The sequence below is a fragment of the Pezoporus flaviventris genome, unplaced genomic scaffold (assembly GCF_033815535.1).
Source record: "Pezoporus flaviventris isolate CSIRO_AGI_PZ_B2104156 unplaced genomic scaffold, CSIRO_AGI_Pfla_v1 ptg000063l, whole genome shotgun sequence".
Taxonomy (NCBI): domain Eukaryota; kingdom Metazoa; phylum Chordata; class Aves; order Psittaciformes; family Psittacidae; genus Pezoporus; species Pezoporus flaviventris.
Window position 1 is genome coordinate 8,637,501 of NW_026892611.1, and position 23,160 is coordinate 8,660,660.

At 53.3% G+C, this 23,160-nt stretch overlaps 2 protein-coding genes across 3 annotated transcripts in view; both read right to left on the minus strand.

The window, feature by feature from the left end:
- SRRM3 (serine/arginine repetitive matrix 3) overlaps positions 1 to 9,040 on the minus strand; it is a 30,176-nt gene extending 21,136 nt beyond the window's left edge. For both annotated transcript variants that reach the window (XM_061470448.1, XM_061470449.1), the window contains exons 1-2: positions 8,914 to 9,040; positions 1,431 to 1,686 (exon numbers count right to left, since the gene is read on the minus strand). In XM_061470448.1, coding sequence (XP_061326432.1) covers positions 1,431 to 1,654 — 224 coding nt within the window. In that variant the 5' untranslated portion in view covers positions 1,655 to 1,686; positions 8,914 to 9,040. The remainder of the gene's footprint in view (positions 1 to 1,430; positions 1,687 to 8,913) is intronic.
- A 5,885-nt stretch (positions 9,041 to 14,925) lies between these two features.
- MDH2 (malate dehydrogenase 2) lies at positions 14,926 to 23,141 on the minus strand. Its single transcript, XM_061470450.1, has 9 exons — positions 22,980 to 23,141; positions 21,358 to 21,526; positions 20,525 to 20,608; positions 19,442 to 19,551; positions 18,812 to 18,937; positions 18,067 to 18,144; positions 16,827 to 16,926; positions 16,233 to 16,384; positions 14,926 to 15,230 (listed from the first exon to the last, which is right to left on the minus strand). The coding sequence occupies exons 1-9, from the start codon at positions 23,055 to 23,057 to the stop codon at positions 15,099 to 15,101; spliced, it is 1,029 nt and encodes a 342-aa protein (XP_061326434.1). The 5' UTR covers positions 23,058 to 23,141; the 3' UTR covers positions 14,926 to 15,098.
- Between the last annotated feature and the right edge of the window lie 19 nt (positions 23,142 to 23,160).

Sequence of the window (23,160 nt, forward strand, 5' to 3'; positions counted from 1 at the left end):
TTATCATTTCAGCGTATCATCGTCATCACTGTTATTAATAGCCTTAATAATAGCAAAGGCAATTACAGCAATAACAACAATAGCGGGTGCAGCATCGCTATTACCCATCGCACTGACGGTACTACTAGTAGTAAGATCCCTAGTAGGGCACAGGAACCCGGCAGGAGGCTCCCCAAAGTGCCAGGTCAGCCTTATTTATTTCCATAACGACAAATTAGGCACCCTCATTATTCCAGCCTGTGTGAGACAATTTAATTCTAGGTCATGCTTGTGCTCTTAATGAAAGCCTTGGCGAAGCCTTCCCTCAATCCATTTTCCTCCTCCCCAGCTGATACCAGTCTGTGTGTGCCGGAGAATTTCCTCCATCCATCAGGCTTTAGTGAGCTGTCAGGGGGGGGATCAGGCTGCTGGGCTGGTGCTGGAGCTCTGGAGCAGCCGTGGTGCAGTGGGGATGGGGGTCTCCTCGCTGGTCCCCCATTTCCATCTGCCCCCAAAGGCAGGGATGCGCTCCAGCCCTATGGGTTTTCATAGAATCATGGAATGGTTTGGGTTGGAAAGGACCTTGAGATCATCCAGTTCCAACCCCCTGCCATGGGCAGGGACACCTCACACTAAACCATGTCACCCAAGGCTTCGTCCAACCTGGCCTTGAACACTGCCAGGGATGGAGCATTCACAGCCTCCCTGGGCAACCCATTCCAGTGCCTCACCACCCTAACAGGAAAGAATTTCCTCCTTATATCCCATCTAAACTTCCCCCAGTCCTTTACTTCCCCATGGAAGCAAAGCAGCTCACAGTGCCCATGGCAGGATGGGGGGATGCTCTCACCCCATAACTAGGGGTAGAAAAGAAGGAAGGGCAAACTGAAGCACCAAAACAGCCCCACCAGGCACTAAACCCCAGCTCTCCTTCATCTCCTCAGTACAAGACACAGAGATATCCCATCCCAGGGCTGGGTGGCACCGATGGCTTTCATAGCCACGAGCAACTTGGTCCTCCTTCCTGCCTTGGCTTTCCCAGGACAGTGAGCTGGAAGCCTGTATTTCCAATTGGAGGAGCCGGAGCCAGCCTCCAACCTGTGTGTGGATGCACTCCCAGGTCTGCATCTCTTGGAGGCATTTACCTTCACAACCAACCCACCAGTCCACCCCGAGGCCGTCTGATTCCCCAGCAAGTGGATTTACTTGTTTTTAACAGGGATTTGGGGGGCATGGTCTGGTGTGAGATGTCCCTGCCCACAGCACGGGGTTGGAACTGGATGATCCTAAGGTCCTTCCCAACCCAAACCATTCTATGCTTCTATACTTGGACCAGGGGACATCTGCCACAACAGACAGAGAGAGGACAAAGCGGGGAGAATGAGGTGCCATGAACGAACCCCAAGCCATGGGCTCCACCTCCAGCCCAGCCCCAATCCCCCGGCACTCACCCCTGCTCCTCCATCATCTCCTGCAGCTCCATGCACTTGAGCTCCACGCGCCGCTTGCGCTCATGGTCCAGGATCTCCCTGTGAGCCTTCTTCACGAGGGGGGGCTCTGCCAGGCGCGCCTCCTCCTCACCCTTGTGCCACGTTCCCGAGGCTCCGGGCTGTGAGAAGCCATTGGAAGCTTCCTGGGGTGAAGGCACTTCGGCCCCGTTGTTGTACAGAGCCATGCCGGTGCGGGTGGCCTCGCCACCAGCACTGCCTGTAGGGACAGAGAGAGCCGGGGTCAGTCCCTGCCTCGGTTTCCCTCTCAGCCCATGATGGCACAAGGACCTAGCCAGGACCTGAAGGCAAAGTTTGTCCCACAGGGGATGTAGGTGCAGCAGGATGATGGGCACAGCGATGCAGGGATGTGGGTCTTCTGCCAGTGCCCTTCCTGCCCCTTTTCCCGAGTGCCTCGGTTTTCCCACCTGCAAAGCAAGTGGGGTTATTGCCATCACCACGGGAAGGGAAGGAGGATGTTCTGCACGAGGCTCATACCAGGGAAAGCCTGGCAGAGAGTGGGTCTACAGCACCCAGAACCATAGGGTAGCATCAGGACAGACAGGCAGGGACCCTCCAAGCCCTATGGACAACATCAGCCGGTGTGGTGTGGAGCAGGGACAGGCATCCACCCCCACAGCCCTCTGAGGACACCCCCAGGCACTGTCCCCATCCAGCAAAGGGAAGGAAACCAAAGGTCAGGTATCCCCTTGCATCCCCCCGCTGCACTGGTTAGTGTGGATGCAGTTATGGTCCAACCCAATGTCTGCACCAGCCACCAAGCGCCTGCAGATGCCCTCTGGCAATGGCCTGGCACCCTCTGGCACATCAGTGCTGGCTGCAAGGGGAGTTGAGACTTCCCACTGGCTCCTGCTCTTCCACATTCACGTGTCCCTGCCTCCTCCTCACTTGGCTCCCAAAATAGACCCTTGGAAAAGGACAACTGTTCCGAGCAGCGCTGAGGCTCCGGGTGATGCTCCTGAGCCTGCGGGAGGAGATGCTCCCGCATCTCCTGGACCAACCAGACAGCCACAGCCCTGTCACAGCCACCTCAGGCCACCAGCACACATGTAAGCACTCGTTCCTCAGCCTCCCCATCCTGTGGTGCTCCCCTGCACAAAGCACTGGCCCTCTCATCCCAGCATGGGATGCTCCCAATGGAGATGCGCTGCCTTAATGACCAGCAGCCGGGCTGCATGGGCTCTAACCAGGGGCTCCTATAATTGCATCTCCTGCTGAGTCCTACACAAAGAGAAACACGGGTGAAGGCAGAGCGGCTCTCCAGCCTGGGTTTGGGCTTGGAGACACAGCTTTTGCCAGCAGCCACTTCTCTGGGGTGTTTCCACCCCAGGGATCCTGCCGGAAAGGATGGATGTTGCCTGCATGTTGTTTCCTATGTGGGAAGCAGGCAGGCCTTGCCCATGACACCAAGGGTGTTGGATACACTCTGCCAGAGGATGGGGCTGAACACTGGCCTGGGGAAACAGGGAGATCCCAGATTGCCATGGGAGGCTTCGAGGATGTTTCTCTGCTCTTTGAGGGGAGAAGAAGCCTCAGCTCCCTCCCCATGGGTCTAGCCGGGCGGGAAGGCAGCTCCCACCCCATGGCATCCCCAGGGGACATCCCCGGCTTCCCCGCTGCCACCTCCTGCCCCATGCACTCATCTATGTGCTGCCGAGCCTGCCCGGGGAGGACAGGAGCTGACTGCTTAATGACAAGCCTTTATTCTTCCTCTTCTCCCCATGATTTCCATGCAGAGGAGCCAGCAGCCGTTTATTCCCATAAAGGCAGGAGGAGCAGGCAGCGGGACACACTGCCGATGGGACAGGAGCCATTGGAATACCCAGAGGGTCCCTCAGTGCTCCATTGCCTGCAGGAATGGGGCAGCACCCACATTTCAAGCCCTACGACACCCCACAGAGTGGAGCTGCCCTGGGCCACAGATAGGAGGGATGCTGCAGAGTAACAGGGCTTAGGGGCCCCTCTTCCTCTTTCATCAGGGCATGAAGCCATAAACCAGGAAGGGAATGGGGGAAGCTCCCCCTGGGAAACCTCTATCCACTGAATGGCTCAGAGGAGGAGAGAAGGAAGGAAAGGATGCTTTCCACAGCAGCCTCTGCTTGCTTTTCCCCAGTGGGAAGTAATATTATCCTGAGCCTGGCAGTGGGTAAATTCACTGCTGCAAAGCCTTGCGAGCATGTGGGATACGCAGCTGGGCAGGTAGATGGAGGAGCATGTGAGATAACCCGGCAGATGGATGGGTACCTGCCTGGTGCGGGAGACAGGCAGATCCCATTGGGAAATGCTCCCTGTATCCATGCAAAGGATGCGGTTGGAGCTATCCTGCTGCAGCCGGGGATGGACACCGCACTGCATCCCGGTGTCTCCTCAGCCGTGAGCAATATCCACAGGGAGAGCTGATTCCAGAGGCCTCAGCCACAGCATGAGCAGGAAGACAAAGGAGGAGAAAACCCATCCTCAACCCCGCTGCAGCTGCCAGCAGCACAGCCCTGGGTGGGAAACGGAGCCGGTCCCTGGTCACAATGGGGGCAGAAGGAGCCCAAGTGCCCCAGGATGACTTCTGTGCCTTCCCTGTCCCCAAAGGACACCCCCAGTGATGCTCTGCACCCACAAGGGACAGCCTGGGGACACTGTGGTCATCACCATCGCAACCTCCATCCACTGGCTACCACACAATGACCGCCCGGCTCTGCCTCCTCGCCCCAGCACCAAACCCAGTGCCAGACCCATCAGTGCAGGCACAGCCCTGCCCCACCAGCAGCAGCTCCCTCCCTGCTCAGCGCTACCCCCGGTAATGAAGATGATGGTTAAATATTTCATTATCTATCTGCAGTAATTACCCACAGATCATCCAGCCCTGGAAACCACTGCCCTGTGCATCCGAGAGGGAGAGGAGGTGCCTTGGGGCCAGCGCTGCGCTGTGCTCCCATGCTAAAGGCTGCAGCATGTGGGCAGAAACAGCCCCACAACCCAAGTCCCCTTAGTGCTCCCCAGAAGGGCTCAAACCCATGGGCTGGAGGGGCTGGGGAAACTCCCAAGCAAATCCCTCTCTTCCCATTTTGCAGAGCCATTCATCCACGTGCTTTGGGATCCCAATCTTCCCTGCTGGCACTCCACATGCCAGGAGGCTTGGGGAGGGCAAAAAGGCATTTCAGCTCACAGGTGCTTTCTGCTGCCTGCATTAGAGCTTTGGGAAATGTTCAGAGCTGCTCCTTCCCCATCCTCCATCCTCATCCTCTATCGTCATCCTCATTCTCATCCACGTCCTCCATATCCATCCTTCATACGTATACCCATCCTCCATCTCCATATGCATATCCATCCTCATCCCCATCCTCCTTCTCCACCCTCAATCCTCCATCATCAATCCTATTCTCCATCCTCATCCTCCTCCTTCTCCACCCCATCCCATGCCTCACCCCAAACACCAGGACCATCACACTGGGTCTCTCCATGCTGAACTGCACCCAGGGTCCTCCACACCCGAGCACCAGCATTCCCAGCCCATGGAGGCTGGGACAGACACACAGTGCTGTGCCCTTGATACACAGCCAGGACAGGCCCCACTAGTGTGGGGTGCCAGGACCAGCCTCACCATCCTGGCTTCCAGCCAAGCTTTAAACCAAGCCCCCTCCCTACAGGCTGGGACCCTTAGGGGTGTCCCTGGGATGTGGCTGTCCCCATATCCCAGCCTGGGCTTTGATGCGCAGGGGTTGTGGAGCTCCAGCCGGAAAGGAAAGAAGAAAACAAGGAAAATGAGAAGTGTTATTTCCCCAAACTGCCTTTTCCCTTTCATTTTCCAGCCCAGAAACAAACCCCTTCCCAGCTGCCTCTGCTCAAATCCCCCATGGGCACTGCTCACTCAGCTCCTGGCCCATGCCCACAGCACCCCAGGCATGGGGCTGTGCTGGAGGCAGCTGCCCCCCACCCCTGCCCACTGCCGCCGCAGGGCCCTGCCATGCCATAATGCAGATGAAGCCACATTCCCGGTGGGAGCGGTGCCTGGATGCTCTCCCGGCATCATCCCCTCGGTGAGGAAAGGCCACAGCGGTGCCGAGCATCCTCCCCCCTCCTCGCCTCGGCTCTAATTAAAGCTGCCTCCGGCCGGTGCTCCATTAATTCTCACCACATCCAGCTGCACCAGGGTGATGGCAAGACGGGGATGCGGGCACGGGATGCAGGGATGCGGGCACGGGATGCAGGGATGCAGGCACAGGGTGCAGGGATGCAGGCATGGGATGCGGCTCCCTGGACCACTCATGCACTGAGCGTGCCAGAGCTCAGTCCCAACAAGCAGCGGACAGCCCAGTGGAGGTGAAGATGCTCCAGCACCACCAGAGAGGGTGGGAGGAGTGGTCCCCATGGTTCCCCTGCCTGCCAGGGTCTTCTCAGGCCACACCACCACTTACTGAAATCATCACCCTGTCTCCCAAGCATTGACAGCCCCATTCCAGGCTGCTTCCATGGGAACAGCTGGGAGAAAGGCTCTTTTTACCATGACTAAAAGTGCCGGAACATCACAGCAAGGCAGCAGCATCCTCTGAACACCGGGCCAGCACTGCAAGGAGGAAAATCCAGTGTCGCTGCCATGAATTGGGCTGACCTTCTGCGGAGCTGCCTTCCGAGAGCCAAAACCCATGAGTCAGACCTCTGAGAAAGGGCTAAAAAAGGCAAATCTGGCTGTAAAAGTGTAACTGGTTCTGGGGCTCATTAGAGCTGCATCCCAGCCCCGAGCCGGCGGGGATCCTGTCCATAGGAAGGGCCAGCAGAAGGGGTTGGGTACATCCATCCCAGCCCTTTCATCCCTATTTCCCTGAGTCCAGAGCATCCTTTCTTCTGCCCCAGCACAATTTGACACCTCGCAGACTTTAAAGCAATTAATATGGAATATATGGATGCTGGCTGGAGGGGGGGGGGGGGTCATGAGCTGGGTGAGGTCTCCCTGCTGCTTGTGCATACCTACGTCTGTGCAGATATATATATATAAAAGGATATATATATATATCTTTTAAATAGATGAGGAGGCTGGTGGAGAAGCTAAACAGTTGCTAAGCAACTGGGCTCCTTCCCAGCTTGGGGATGTAGGGATGGGGGAGCCAGGGGTGGGGACCGGTCCCCCCCACTGATGGGCACCACACAGCAGAGATCCATCAGCTCCCCTGGGAGATGCTCGGGAGGAAAGGGATGGATGAGGGGAGGAGCTGGGCTTTGCTCCTGTCCCACAGCGCTGTGGCTGAAGCCTGACCCCCTTGGGCTGCCAGGGGGAGGCCGAGCAAACCCCATTCTCAGCCCCATCTGGAGGAGGGCGGATGGGAATGGATCACACCATGATGGGGACCAGCCCCAGGGGACCACAGGATCCGTGCAGGATCCCATCCCTGGGCCAGGGATGAGGGAGAGGAGGAGAATCATCCAAGTGGCAGCACCAAACCCCCCCATGCTAAGTGGGGCGATGGGTACCTCTATGGGATGCCCCAGCCCTCTACCTCCTGGCCACACTCTACTCAACCCCTTGGGGCCACCTCAGCCATTATTATCACTATTATTATTATTCAATAACAATAATAACAATAATAACAACAATAGCAATAATAATAATTATTAATAATAACAGTAATAGCAATTACTGAGCAGACAGGAGCAGGGCAATGACAATCACAACGGGGTCACATTCCTCGACAGGGATGTAATCCCGGCAAACGACCCCTGGAGCCCAGTGCTGCGGGAATGGGGGGTCATGTCCAGTGCAGGGGGAGCATCCAGCCGGGAATCTCCCCCCCCCTCCATGGCTGACCAGGCGGTTGTGTAACGGGAGGAGCTATTCCGGGGTTTGAGCGCATTATATAAGCCATGGGCCACCTGGCCGGGAAAAACGGGAGCTGGGAGACAGGGAGGAGGAGGAGGAAGGGATTTGGGGATCACGCCCCCCCCGGCTGAGCCCATGGGGTGACCTGCACCCTGTGGGCATCCCCTGCACGGAGACTTGGGGGGAGCACCTCTGCTCCCCCATCCATTGCCATGCATCCACCCGCAGCCGGATCCGGCCCCTGGGGCAGGGGCCACTTTGCCTGGGGTAAAAGCACCATTTCCCTGGCACCAGGGACAAAACCAACCCAGAGCTCTGCCGTACCCCCCCCTTGGCATCTCCAGCCGTGACTGAGGGCTCCCCTAAAAGCTGCCCAACTTGTGGCTCTGAAAGCCCCTGCCTCTCCCTGTGTGTGCTGCCAGGATGAGTCCTTGGGCAGGGGGAGGCAGGATGCAGGGGAGGCAGGGAAAGGCAGGGGGAGGCAGGGGGATGCAGGAGGGATGCAGGGGGAAGCAGGAGGAGGCAGGCGGGATGCAGGCGGAAGCAGGGGGAGGCAGGAGGGATGCAGGGGAAGGCAGACGGGATGGAGGGAAAGGCAGGGGGATACAGGGGGATGCGGGGGGATGCAGGAGAGATGCAGGGGGAGGCAGAGGGGAGGAAGGGGGATGCAGGGGGAGGCAGAGGGGCACAGAGCGAGGATGTTGTGTGTTTAGACACAAGCCCCGTGCACTCCTGTCCCCAAAATACCCCACGCTGGGGATGTCCCCATTCTCCTACAGAGACAAACCCACACGGCAGGGCAGGGAGCCCAGCAGGGGCATGTGAGCACCTGCACCCTCTGAGATGGTCCTCGGTGCTTCCCATCAACCAGAAGCACCCCCAAAAGCTGGCAGTCCCCCGAGTGATCCCCCTGCAGCAGCAGCAGGAGCGCAGGCAAGCCAAGAAACATCCATCTCTGCTCCGGGAGGGATGAACGGAACCCGCGGCCCCACACACGGAGCATCCCTGGGGACAAACCTCCGGATCCCGGGACAGAGGAGCACAGAGCACCCCCCGCAGCCCATAGACAAACCTCGCCCTTCTCCTTCCCCCGTGCAACACCACAGGGTCTGAATCGCACCAGGAGCTGCGGGACCCCCGGCTCCCCTCTCTCCCTGGGGCCCGAGCGGGGCTTCGAGGCCGTTATCCCGGCCCCATCTCCCACCCGCACCCCACAAGGCACCATCGCCGTCCCGTCCTTCCCAGCCCCAACCCGCTGCTGTGTGTGTGTGGGGGGGGGGGTCCCTCGCAGCACGGAGGACACGGACAAGGGGTCCCCCCCCAACACCGGGCACATCCACATCCCTGCGCCCCCAAAGCATCACCGCACCGCTGGGTCCCCCAGCCACGCCGGCACCCCCGGGGCGCTGCCTCCCCGCTCCCTTTGCGGACCCCAATTCGCTGCCCCATAGCAGCACCGTGACCCCCATCCCCGCCCCTTGGGGGGCTCCGCACCACCCCCAGACCCCCTCCCGTTTATCCCCATCCCCTCTCTGCCCCCCTCCTGTACCCAGAGGGGTTCCCCCCCCCCCGCCCGCTGCCGGCCCGAGCCAGGCCGGGCCCCGCCGCCCCTCGCCTCACCTCTCCCCGCCGGGCCCGGCCCGGAGCCGCTGCCGCCGGGCGCTGCCGGAGCCCCTCCGCCCCGGCTCGGCCCCACTTGGCCCCGTTCGGTCCCGCTCGGCCCCGCTCAGCCCGGCCCGGCCCGGCCCCTCCCGGCGCGGCTCCTCCTGAAGTGCTGGACAGCTCCGCGACACAGAGCTGCGCGCCGAGACAGCGCGCCGCCGGGGCGCACAGCGCCGCCTGCAGGGCGGAGGGCGCGGCGGCACCCGTTTCCCCCCCCCTCGACAGGCTCCGGTACACCCCGATACACCCCGATAGCCCATCTCATCATAGAGCCCTCTGCCCTCATCTCCTCAGAGCTCTCCCAGTGCCCTCCTCTTCCCCCCCCCCCACATCTCCCCATCCACCTGCACTCCAAGCCCCACATCTCCACAACAGCCCCCCCTCTCCCCCCCCAGCACCCAAATCATCCCCTTGGGGTGCAGGCACCCAGGGCGCTGCCCCAGCCAAGCTGCTCCTGCCTGGGGGATGCGATGGCCAGGACAAACCATCCTGTATCCCAGCCCATGCCGTATCCCAACCTGAAAGTCATCCCACACCCTGCCTGTATCCCATCCCAACCTCTCACGTATCCCATATCCCAGCCTGTATCCCACCCCATATCCTACTCTGTATCCCAACCCACCCCATCCCTTATCCCACGCTGAATCCCATCCATATCCCACCCTGTATCCTATCCCATTTTGTATCCCATGTTCCACCCCGTCCTGTAATCCATCCCAGATCCCATCTTGAATAAAATTCCATCCCGTATCCCACCATCTATCCCATCCTTCACCTCCTCACCCCTCCCCAGTGGGGTGAGCCGTGGTGACACGGGATGTGCCATTACCCCTCCAACCCACTGCCCAGCACCACACCACAGGTGATGAGCCCGTAGGAACGAGCCCGCAATTCCCGTTTCCTTCAGCAATGCCAAGTTTCCCCTGCCCTGCTCCCTCCCCAGTCTGGCTGCTCATTCCCAAGCAGAGAGCAAACCAAGGCACCCGGCTGTCCCTCCACGGTGGGATCAACCTCGGGAGTGGGATGTGGGGAGAGGACCGGGATCAGGAGCCAGGATCCAGCTCTGTTAAATGGAGAGCCGGGTTCAGGAGCTGCAGTGCAGCCCCTGGAGCATCCCCAGCGCTGCTGCTGCTGTCTTTATCCCTGCCACATCCTCCCCAGGACAGGAGCAGATGCCAGCTCCTAGGAGACACCTCCTGCATGGTCAGTGCCTCTCCTGGCTTAATGATGGAGAGGGAAAACAGCCCGTGACAGGAAAAGCAGCATCCCTGAAGTGAGCCCTTGCCCTTCGCAGCACCATTATCCTTTCCAACACCCGCAGCGCTGAATAATGCATCAAGCCCTTGGAAACAAAGGAGATGTAGGGGGGATGCAGCTGGGCCCCCAACAGCAGTAAAAGCAGAGTGGGGAGACTCTGGCACGGGGCGCAGCAGCACCATGAATGTTCCCTGGGTCCCTGCTTTGCAGTGGAGCCACCTCGGGGGGAACAGGAATGGGAGATCTAGTGTACACACAGCCAGGAATGGGATGGAGACAGGTAATAGGTGGGAAAAGCAGAGAAAAGCAGCGAGAACAGCAACCAGGCAGGAAAAGAGCTCGGGGATGCAGCCAGGAGCACGGCCTGAAGGGATGATCCAGGACAGAACAAAGGGGGAGAGAGATGGAAGGGCAGGGAGAAGGGATGGTGATTGGAAGCAAACAGGCAGAGGCACCCGCTGCTGTGGGGAGAGGAAGGGAATCATCACTTGAAAGCAAGCGGGGGTTTGGGAAGGAGGGGGGAAAGAAGGTGATAAATAATTAAAGGCGATCAAACGAGGCAGGCAGCAGAACAGGCCTAATTGCAAGGATTCACACCGGGGCTCGGCAGCTCCTGATGCAGCAGGAAGGCGGCCGGGAGAGGCTGCGCTGCTGCCCCTGATCAAAGCCCAGCACTGCCTTGATGCTCAGCAAGGGAGCGGGAGCAAAGAGGGGGAGCAAAGCAAAGGCACGAAGGGGAAGGGTTTGGGGGCACCATTATCCCTGGGGTGTGATGGGGACCAGGCACCCGAGCAGCCTGTGTGCATCTAGGGTGACCTTGGGCCAATCGATTGTGGCTCGGTGGCTGAAGGCTCCCATCGATTTGGGCTTGACCCATGGCCACACGGTCACGCTTGGTGCTGGGTGGCATCTCCTCCTGCTCCCCCCAGGGCTCCCTAAGCCTCAGCAGGGATTTATCTTCCCTATGGATGTGACTGGCTGCTGGTTGAAGGCCTGGAAACACTTCGCACTGCTGCAGACCAGAGCAAGCTCAGCCCTCCCAGAGCCTCACCCAGCATGAGTCCCCTGCTGTATCCTTCCCCATGACCAGCTCCCATCCTATCCTCGGTGATGCCATGGATCTGCCCCATGGTCCCCAAGGACCCCCGCAGGCAGAGTGGTGGCAGAGCTCAGCTGGAGCGTGCTAACCTCTCCTAACAGGCAATCAAATCCCACCCCGGCAGGAGTCCCTGCATATTAATCTCACTGCGTTATCCAGCCATCTGTTCCCGCAGCCAGGAAAAGAGCAGTCCCTTTGCTCTCCTTTATTAACAGGTTTCCCTGTAAATGCAAACAAATCCTCCCATCCCGGCGCCACGCTCCAGCTCAGCTTTGAGGCACCCAGGAGGGAAGCGAGAGCTCCCAGGCATCAAGAGCAGTGAATGCAAAGGTGGTGGTTTCACACTGTCCGTGGCCAGGAGGGGGCTGATGGTGTCTGATCCTCCGATCCTCCTGCTCACATCAAAGCCTCTCTCTCCATCACCCTGTAAGGAAGGGGGAAACTGCAGGGGGGAGGAAATCCACCACATTAGGGTGCATTTCCCTCTCTCCCTATTCACCCACCATCACCCTGGGCAGGATGCTCTCAGGATGCAGCCTGGGTTGCTCCATCAGAGGGAGGTTTTGCACGCTGACCTTGCTCATAAGCAGTGCTCGGTGCACAGGAGGGGCTCTGCACAGCCACACGTGTAGGATGTTGGATGCGTCCTGGTGAAGTCTAGTGAGACCTGGCTCTGCCAGCCAGTGAAGAACTCACTTTGCCTGCTGAGCAAAGCATGAAACCTCCAACAGGGAATCAGCCACATAAAGCCTGTTGTAAACCACCAGCCCCAATGAACTGAGGCTGACTGCAGTGACAGGGCACCAGCATCTTTGCGTGGTACCTCCAGCCCCTGGGTTTTGCTGCTTTCCAGGAGCCGGGAAGGCAGCCAAGCTTTGGCAAGGCAGAGGCTGCAATTCTCTTCCTGTTGTTTGCCCTGATTCTCTTAAGCATCACCAAAATGCCAGTGATCCTCCCCAGGCTTGGCTCTGCCTGCTGCAGGTGTACCAGGGCAGCAACCCTGGCTGGCTGGATCTCAGGGGATGGGTAGGATGGAGCTCAGAGGTGGCAGATCTGGATCCCCATCCAAGGCACCAGCCTTTAATCAGAGCCAGGAAAACAGTGTTCCCAAGCATGAGGGACACAGGGCTGCCCGCCTGGCACCCTGCCCTGCAGCCATCCCACCTGAAGCACCCCTGGCACCTCGAGCTTGATCAGGTTTAAAGACTCAAGTTGCAACGCTCACCCTCTGCTTTTCTCCTTGTTCTATCCTTCCCTGCACTTTACCACGTGGCCCCAGCAGCGCAGGAGTGGCAGGTGGGAGCAAGTGGCCTGGCATCTGGCCATCTGGAGTAGCTTTATTTATTACTCTTACTACGCATCTCCTCTGTATCTCGACATCTGGGCTCCGGCGCAGAGCTGGGCTGAGCAAGGAGGCACCTGCTCCATGCATAAGTGATGCTGCGATGGAAGAGGTCAGATGCTTCGAGACCCTAAAGACAAAAGCCTGCTCAGGAAAACAGGATGAGACACATGAGCACTGAGCAGGGCAGGTTCTTCACTTCCTCCAGACCTGGTCACTCACCTCCACAGGAGGTAAACCCACCAGAGTTAGTGCTGTGACTCAGCAAGGTGGCCGTGCTGCAGCCGCAGCCCACAGGACAGAGGATGAAGGTCGTGTGTCTCTGAAAACACCAGGCAAAAGCCAGGTAAACCTAGCTAATTCCTGCTTCTAATTCCTATGGGTATACCCCAGTTCCTTTCCTCCTCTGGGGAACCTGTTCAGAGAGAAGGGGTGGGATGTCCCACACTTACCTTTGCCAACCATCTGTCCTCACAGTGATTAAGTTATCCGCCACAGCAGTGTTCAGCCAGGGGAACAGCATGTCTGACCAAGCAGGGAACACCTACACAGGTGCATTTCTCACCTTCACCCAATGTCCTTCTGGTCTCCATCTTCACTGCAGAAAGCCACAAGGGTGTCTCATTTCCCTTTCCAAAAGGACAGCACATTTCCCACACAGGCACAGGGAATAGCCACAACTCCAAGCATGAGGCATAGGACTGGGAGGAAGAAAAGCCCAAGCAACCCCAAAAATGCAGAAAGGGAAGGGAGGTTGTAAACATTAAGGGGATTTGAAGGAGACCCTGAAGATCTGTGAGTCAGCAGGTGCTGGGAAATAATCCTCTTCTACCTCAGCTCCACTTACCCATGCTTCCCCCAAGTCCCTACTGGTATTAAGCAAAGCTTTCTGCTTGTCCATGCAATTCCCACAGATTTCACTGGGCTTGGACTGCTGACACAAGAAAAAGGGGGAACCACCTAAGCCACACCAGGAACCTCAAGTTCTAAAACATCTCCAACCCCCAAATATGCTCGAGCTGCTGTCTTACAGCAGGACTACAATAAGTGTATGTGTTTTTCCTCCTGGTTGTAAGGCAAGGCTCTCCCTGCAGCCATTAACTTGGTGTCATAGCTGGCCAAGGTTTGGCTAGTCACCACTCCTCTGTGTCCTCCAGTTCCCACATCCTCCTCTGCACCCCTCCAACATGTATTTCATTCTATTAATACCACCTAATAATTACTTTGTTCCAAGCCTGCTGAGTAATGACTGCCAACGCTTCTATTACGTACTATTCTTGTAAAGAACCCTAAGTAAAGAATGCTTTAATACAGTGAATTTCTGCAGGAGTGACAGGAACTGTGCTTGCTATCCTCTCTGCCTCCGTGTTCCACAGGGCAGGGAAAGAGCCAAGCCCTTTGGTCTCCAACGGTGTCACAACTGTGTGATCCAATTCAATGACAAACTAGTTAAAATCAAATAAATAAATTAAAACCCAGTTCAGAAGAGAGTTAAAGCAGAAGTGGGAGGAATAAAAAGGCAGTGACCAATGAGCACCTACTACCTTTAGGTATCTTCCTTAGAAGCTTCTACAGCAGGTTCTCTTGCTCACCTCAGCTCCTCCAGAAGGGCTGGGCTTTGGAGTTTCCTTCATCTAATCAAAATAAAGCCTGTTCAACTTGGAAGTTGACCTACATGGATTAAAGCAATTCAAAGCAATGGGGTGAGCAGCACATGGAGGAAGAGGGAATTAATAGTTTCTTTCCTTAAAGCTTACCTTCAAAGAAGTCAGTGCAGAACTCATCATCACCATCTCCTTGCAGACATTTGTTTTTATATCCACCAGAGGATGAATGGGAAAGAAGTTTATGCAGACACTAAATCAAGGCTTTTGTTCCTAACTAGAAAGTCACTTTCAGCATTTTAATTCTTCTCCCGGAGCAGGACTGATGTCTCAGCTCTGTACTAACTCCTTTGAAATCAAATTACGTAAGAGACTAACGCAATGCGAGGTTAACAGAGGAAACAGCATCTCCTGAAAAACACCTCCTGGATCACTCAGTTATCCCTTTCACAAGCCTCTTCTGTCCATCTTGATCTTACTTCTTCATGCCTGAGTTCCCAGCTCCTGCACTCAACAAGCAGCCCAAGCCAAAACCCAGGCAGCAGCAGAGTTGAACTTCATCAGTTCACCCACTTTAAGAGGCTGTTTCATGCCTCCTGAAACTGGTAACTTGAGACCTACAACTTCAACCTTCAAAAGACCAGCACACCAGGACAATTCCAGATGGGACACTGAAAAAATGAGGCCGTTTTATTGATGATCAGACTCAGCACTGGCAACAATCATTAATCTAATACAGACAGACTTCAATCAAAGCAAGAGCTTTGAATCAGAAGTCATAAAGTGACATGATGCCTTAATAAATTAAGGAAGCTGTTCATTCCTCTCCGTCATCAACTCTTCACTTGAAGTTCTTTGCAAACTCCTCTCCTTTCTTAATAGAAGCCTTCAGCTCAGACATAGCATCAGCAACCATCTTCTGTTCAAAGGGGGTGATCTTGCCAATGCCTAGGTTCTTCTCAATTCCATTTTTCTGAGGGAAAGAGGATTTAAGGATTAACCATTAATCAAATGACCTACAGAGTAACTTAACAGCTCTGATTAGGTATTACCAAGCTGAGATGAAGACCCAGCCCAGGATCTCTGTCATCTCCAGTCTGCCAACCCTGTGCTTCCTGGCAGAGCTCAGAAGCCTCTTACTATCTATAGCAGCTTCTACAGCCTTCAAACTTCTCATTCACTGCTCAGAAGTGTGAAACTTGAAGCCAGTCCATCAGCTCCTTCAGGAGACTGACACCAACTGCTCCTTCACACCTCTTCCTACCTTCAAACCCACCATGTGCCAAGAGAACCTCTCTCCTGGTGCATGCCCTTCACTTGCCATTGGCTTGCAATCCAAAACTGCTTCAGAGTTGCACTCCTAGGATTCCAAGATCCCATGCCTACATCTAACCCTTCTACTTTACTACCCCTTTACTTCCATTCCTTCACCAGCCAGCACCTAAGACAGCATTACACCACCCTTTGCATTCCAGCAGCCACGACAGGGCTGCAGCATCCTTGTTTTTCACTCCACCCACAGGGTAAATGAGACAAAAGGAACGCTGCTTTCAGAGTTCAGCAGAGGTCCCAAAAGCAATCTATTAATCCTAATCCATGCTATAGTTCCCCATGTGCCTCAGTTTCTGACAGATCTGCTTGTAGCAGATTGAGCTGAGGAGACAGGCTTGCTGACTCTGGTTAATCATATGAAAGCCCCCCACAAACAGGCAGTGGCTTGAGGCAAGCATGACCTCTTAAGCTGAGCCTGAATCTCGGGTTACTCAGCGCAGACTCCAAGCAGATAAAAGCAGCTTCATCCCTGTCAAGCAGGAGGTATCTGCCTAAGCACAATACCCAAACGTTCAAGGACTGTTAAAGGTGGGCTCAGCTGTTAACTTCAGTGATACCTAACATTAGACTAAACTGAAATCACTGAGTAAAAGCCACAAGCCTGTAGCTGCTGTTTGTAAGCCTCATCACTTAAAGTACATACTCCCAGGAGCAGAGGTGTAGAGAAGTAGGGGCTCTCCGTCTCGTCCGATCGAACAAAGGCACATTCGATGACCCCTTCCTTGCCATTTATTGCATTCACCAGAGAGAACACAAACCGAGCACCAGCATAGGCCATAGACAAGGTGGCAGAGCCTGTAAAAGTTAAATCACTTTTAGAACAGGTCGTGTTGGAATTGGATACTTTCTTCAGCTTCAAAGGCTTCCACACTAGTATGTTCACAGAGCTGCAGTGTCAGACTTCAAGCTCCCAGCCAGCCAGATAAAGCAGCAGCTTTTGGCCAGCAACACAGTATTCAGTTGACCAGATTGATAGGAAGAAACAGCTTAATCTGTCAGAATAGATTCTTTCTAAAGCCATACATGACATAGGATCAGTTAATGTTTAGTCTTACCTACAAACTGAGCTGCTTCTAGTGCCACAGTTCAGGCAGTCACTGACACGGCAGAGGAGCTAGATTTGTAATCAGCAGCTCCCAATTCTGCACCACAGTCGTAAACGATATTAAACTGAAGAAGAGTGCATCCATTCAGCTAGCCAACAAGAATCACTTGGAAGCTGTAGTCAAGAACCAACCTGCTCCTGCTTTAGCTTGAACAACTTCAGTGCCAGCTTCTTGAATTCTCCCTGTAAGCTTTACCAGCTGATCTTGAGGAAAGTCCACTTTTGGTGTGCACTACATTGGAAAAAGAGAAGTTACTATCAAAGACCAGGACCCCTCCAGATTCAGCATAAGGCCAACCACACGATGCTTTCTGTACTGTTACAGTTGTTACCAACAGTTCTCAACTGGGAAAATCACCCCAGATTGTGTAACACTGAGGCTGCTAGTTATTGCATGGACTCGAACAGGAAACATGCAGCCATGGCCAGCTAAAGGGCAAACCACAGCCTGCCAGCAAAACCACAGCCTGCCATGATTACTCACTACGGTGTAGTCCTTTGCACCAGACAGATGCCCTCCAAGCAGGTAAAAGGCCTTAGGAATTTTAAAAAGCCACCTTGTAAATATTTGGGTCACTGTGGCATTATGGTAGTCAAGAGCCTTATGAAGGATCCAGTCTGCCAGCAGTATTTAGGAAGTTACTGAACCTCCAGATACAAAGTATGTTAAGCACAGCTGTGTAGGTCCCAATTGACTAACAGGAGCATCCTCTCAGGATTCAGCTGCTCCAAAGCTCATGCTTTTATTCCCTAACAACATCCTTCTGTGAAGCATACTTTACTCCCCACTTAGAGCAAAGCTCTTTTCTCCCCCTTCTTACAGATTAATTGGCCATATCCTAGTTATTTCCTCATGAAGCTGCAGCCTGCTTTAGAACTGCATTTCCTTCTGGCTTAGATCCCTGAAGGGAGCCTCTCCCTGACTACCAGTAACTGCTGAAGCAGGCTTCCCCACACAGCCTGAGCTATGACTCCTCATTTCAATGCTGTGTGTGAAAGTGTCCACACTAGCCCACCAGGGCAAAATCTGTTTCATTTTCCTGCTGAAGACAGGCACAGACATCATGAAACACCTGTCACAGACAGTAAGAACCAAACCAACCAGTGCTGAGACATCTGAACACCTGCACTACACCTCAGTTCTTATCCCAAACTCCTTTAGAGGAGAAAAGCTGGAACTGTTTAAACCACCCAAATGAGCTCGCTGCCTTCCAGTATCCTGTTCCTCATCTTAGAATGAGGGCTGCCACAAGAGCAGGGGAGACTGTCTCTGCTGTATCTTAGCACATTACACGCCATCACAAAGACACTTTACATCAACTTTAACACACTGATGAGTGTAATGCCACCCACATCAGTAACTATGACTTACCTGAGAGATCAGAGGGATGATAGTCTTCCCAGCATGACCACCGATAACTGGAACACTTACTCGAGCTGGATCTAAGCCCTAAGGGAAACATGAATACACTTCCAGCTTCTGAAGTGTATTGGCAAGAAAAAACATGTAAAACCACCCTGCTTCATTTTCTGCCCTGGGTATTCAGACACATTGATAACCCAGTGCAACACAGGGCAAGAGTTTCAGAGGCAGCTGTACTCCAGGAACAATGCCAGATCTATGGAGCTGAACTCCAGCTTACTCTGATAACTTTAGACAGGTACAGGATATTATTAGTGCAAGTTCAGATAAACAGCAGTGCTTGTGCAAAGTTCACCAGAGATATTACGAGCAGGAACCTGTTACACCTCCTGATAATTGCAGAATATCCTGTAACACGCAGCATTGATAGTTTGACTTGCAAATACACACTACAAAATTCAACCCTCTCCTCCAGTTGCACCTACAAATGCCAACAGAATGAAGATGAACAAGTAGCTTGCTCACAAGGGACAGCTATCAAAAGGAAAGGTCAAAGACTCTTGAATCACATATTGCAAGAAACCCTATCCCAGGCTGCTCTAGAGAAGAGAGCAGGGAATCACTGCCTTCACCTCTAGCTCTACAGAAATCTGAGCTCCTTCGGCCCTCTGCAGTGATTTTAAACACACTGTTGATAGATCTGATGACTGAAACAGGCAGCATCCTTCCCCCAGCATCTGTCACTATAAACTACCTTTAGTTCAGCCACAAAAGTATTCGCTCTGACAATGTCCAGCGTTGTAACACCAAAGATTTTCTTGGGATTATACACTCCATGCTTCTTGAAGACTTCAGAAGTGATTGGGATGGTCGAATTTACCTATAAGCAAGAACAGGCAAGCATTTGTTGAAACCAGTGTAATAACGAAGCCAGTGCATGAACTGAACAGGCCACTAAACAACCTGAAGTCAACTGCAGCCAATTACTTTAATTCCTAAATTGAAGAGCAATTTACAGTCAGGAACTCATCCATTTTAAATAACCATTAAGACAATAAATTTGCTCATTCACATTACAAAGCCTGTACCCTTAGGGAGCCAAGATATTTATTCCAGCTAAAACACCAGCTTGTACTAGAACCACTGGCATACCAATGTAGAGATACTACGCACTTTCACATCCAAGTCTCCTCTGACTTAAATACAGCCAAGAAAAATAGGTTAGTAGAATCAGGCTTTTACTCCTTTTCTGTACATAACACTGTAGGCCTTGAAGATACTGGTCAAAACTAACAGGAACTCAGATTACTGCAGTATTCTCAGTCTGGGGTGGGGTTTTCCCCCCCTCACCTCTAAATTTTCAAGGTCTCCACAAGATGCTTACCGGGTTAGAAATGATACAGATCATGGCTTCTGGACAGTGCTTTGCACAGGCAGATGTCAAAGTAGCAACAATGCTAGCATTGGTGTTGAACAGGTCATCACGGGTCATACCTAAAATACATCCCATACAGTATTTTAAGTTACTCATAGTCTACTAACTAATGGGCAAGCATCCCAGTCAAAACTCTGCTCTGGAGACAGGAACATCAGCTTCTGGATTCATGCGTCAAGAGGAAACTCTCTGCAGCTGCAGCAATGAATTGGCTCCAAACAGAACTCCTCTCACTAATAAAAGATTTCTGGCCTTTCAGATGGAGCAGCCCACCCAAGTGTCAACCAGCAGGATCTATGTCACCCAGGCAGCTTGAAGTACAGTGTGCCCACACTGACACCACTGTACCACTGCATAACTGCTCCTAAGATGAGTTCTCCTTCTCCTCTGCAGTCACCTCCACAGCTACAGTCTGAATGCCAACTGCTCTGTGTACAATACTGCTGCTTGCTGGAAGTGCCACCTCTTATTTCTGGTGCAGCAGCTACTTTAACCATGAAAAATTAAGAATTAGAAAGAGCTAGGCTATCAAGTCTAGGATTTTCTTACACTCCCAACAGGGAACTGAAAAACAGAGCAGAAATGGAGCAGGTCAGAGACATTCCAGGAAGCCTTAGTAGCATTCATTCAGAGATGCCCAGAGAAGTTACAGAACAGTTAATGCAAAACAAATAGATTATTTCTATTCTGCTGAGAAATTAAACAAAGAACCAGATTTTTCACTAGAGAATTGTTCTGGGCAAAAAACACGAAGGGAGATTCAGGATCACTTGCATGAGAGGTCTTTGTACCTCACCCCTACACAGGAACCCCAGAAATCAATCCTGCCCACTTTAGGAGGGACAATCCAAGAGACAGGCCAATGAGGTATCTGATATGACAACAAGCAAACTCTAGGTCAGTGTCATTAATAGACACTTATATCCCAAGCCAACAGTACCACAAAGCACCAGATACAGCTCTATTTGAATAACACTACTGCAGAGACACACTTCAATGAAGCCCTAGGGCTTTTTAACAAAGAGAACATACCTGGTTTTCTAGGTACTCCTGCAGGAATAACTACAACATTACAGCCCTTCAGACATTCTGGCAGCTGCTCAGGTCCCATGAAGCCTGAAATGGAAGACATTCAGGCATTACGTTTTTGCCAGCTATTCAATACCCAACACTTTGAAATGCAAGATTATGCCCAGAAGCACCCAATTCCTTATTTAACTGAGCCTTCAACTCAGCCTTATGCTGAAAAGCAAAGCAATACAACTATGGATGGATTCCATTTGATCTTATATCGTTTCAAAACTTACAGAGTAAGTGCTGAGAATCTCACATTCACCTGTTTCAAAACCCCTCAGCTCCTCCTGCTATATGTACTGAACCCTCCAACCCCCCTAGCTTGCATTAGTCAGTACCCCCAGAGAATTGCAGAGATTGCATTCAAGTCAAATGCAATCTCTTGGTGATCCTTGGATAAAATGAAGATCAGTAGATTACGTTTTGGTTTCATCAGAACTTGACAGCTCTCCCTTCAGAACAGCAGCACACAGAACTCACACAGATGCCCAGGGAGCTTCAGTCTATCTGTAGTATTCAACGCTCAGGCTTCCCCCCCCCCCCCCCCCCCCCCCAAAGATGATTTTACTGAATGTTTCCTGCCAGTTATTCCGAATTCCCCTTCAACAGTGCAACCACAGCCCATCTTCATCTAATCAGCTAAGCCTTCACTCATCACACACTGCTTGAGTAAAAGCTACTTAAATTGACAGTAGGCTTCAAGATCATGTGAAGATTCCCCTTCACAAGCAATGGGCATCTTCAAGTATGAGACAACACCCTTCAGAATCACTTCCAGCAGCGCACAGTACCTTTCACATTCGCTTTTGTCTCGATGTGGCTGAGGTCAGCTGCCACGCCTGGAGTGTGAGCAATATCATAGAGGCTGAGCTTGCTCACCAGCGGGCTGTTCTTCAGCAGAAGGGAGAGAGGCTGCCCAATGCCCCCGGAGGCCCCAAGCACTGCTACCTTGGCATTGTTCTGAGGACAAAAGATGACAAACACCATTCTGGTTACTGCAGATGTAGCTGCATCGGTGACCTTGGGGATTTCACCATGCTCTCTTTGCTTTTAGTTCTATTTCCCCATGTTTTTACGCGGCACCACACAAACTCAATTGCCTAAGCCCACAGAAAGTGACCATCAGGACAGCTTCCCGAAGAACCTTGAGGTTTACTGGTAGGGCAAATGTTCTTTTGTGATCTGAAGGGAAGCAAAACTAGGCAAAGTAACCCAGAAGATGGAAATGTCTGCCTGAGACTAATACCTGCTACCTTGTGAGCCTAGGTCTGACTTGGGGCAAAATCTGGTTCTAGTTTTCACTGCTACTATAAGAAGAAAGTACACCTGCCCATTTGGCAAATCAATACACTTGATGGACCACAATAAATGCAATAACCATTGTATATATGAAGAAAATGTGTATGCCTGAAATAGTAGTTCAAAACAGTAGCTCCGGCTGCCTAAGGACTGAGGCGTGAGAGCATTAAGTGACTCTAATTTCCAGCTTTGATAAACGGTGGCTGAAGCCAGTAACAGAAACGTTGGTTTGCTGCCCTGGTGAAGCAATCTGAACTCTTAACATGCTCACTGGGAGGAGGTTAATCCTTTCAAAAACACCTCTTCTCCTATTTGTAGATGAGAGGAAACCAACTTTCAAAGTCCAGAAGAACCCGAAACCGCAACACTCCGCCACAGTGACAGAGAACCAGGGGCTAACACACAGATGTGACATGGTAATGCAGTTACCGGTGATAAGAATGTTCTCTATCACACTGCCTTACCAGATAAAGCCATAACAGCTCTTAATTATTATACTCTGACGAGAACTAATTGACCCAGGAGCTAAATCAGCCTAACCTCTGCTTGGTTCTCTTGCTATTGCAGCAAACGTGGGTTAGCACAAAGCTCCCCAAAGGAAAGCATGGTCTAACGCTAGTCACTGCAATGCCCAGTGTTTATGGCTGAGCTGATACCGTGAGGCCAAAACCTCACTGATAATGAAGAGAACTCCTAGCAAAGCAATCACAGCAGCCTCTCTTGCAAAGCACATCCTTAACCATTCTGTGATGTGCCACTGGGCGCTGCTCACATTAGAAGACAGAGGCCGGTCTCTATGTACACAGCCACAGTCCTCTGCTGGTAATTAAATCACACACTTTCAGAATATAGTAAAGATTCAGAATATTAAGGTTTCGGAACATGAAGGATTTATTGTTAAACCTTTTAGCGCTTAAAGGGCACGAAGGCAGCACCAGACAAGCCTCAGTACGGCCCGGCCCATCCCATCCTGTCCCGTCAGGGCCAGACCTCACCGCTCCCCTCAGCCGCGCTCCCCTGCCCTGCCCTCCCCTCCCTTCCCTCAGCACTCGGACACCCGCGGCCGCCTCAGGACGCTTTATCCGTCTCCGGGGGTGCTCGGTCCCGCCCGTACCTGCGCGGAGGTGGCGATGCCGCGGCGCAGGGCAGCGGTACCGGCAGCGGCTGCAGGACGGGCGATGCGGGACAGCATGGCGCGGCTCCGTGACTCCAACGACCTCCACAGCGCAGCGCCTGCGCGGAACTGCCGCTACTCTCGCGAGACTTCCGGGCTCCCCCCCCCTCCCTTGGCCGGA

What these genes read in the sequence shown, in the direction of transcription:
- MDH2 (XM_061470450.1), bottom strand. Translation starts at nt 23,057, where the DNA reads ATGCTGTCCCGCATCGCCCGTCCTGCAGCCGCTGCCGGTACCGCTGCC. An exon ending in TCATCCCTCTGATCTCTCAG is followed by an intron (nt 16,927 to 18,066) that starts GTAAGTCATAGT and finishes TTTCCAATGTAG; the next exon opens with TGCACACCAAAAGTGGACTT. An exon ending in TCAAGCTAAAGCAGGAGCAG is followed by an intron (nt 16,385 to 16,826) that starts GTTGGTTCTTGA and finishes TAACTTTTACAG; the next exon opens with GCTCTGCCACCTTGTCTATG.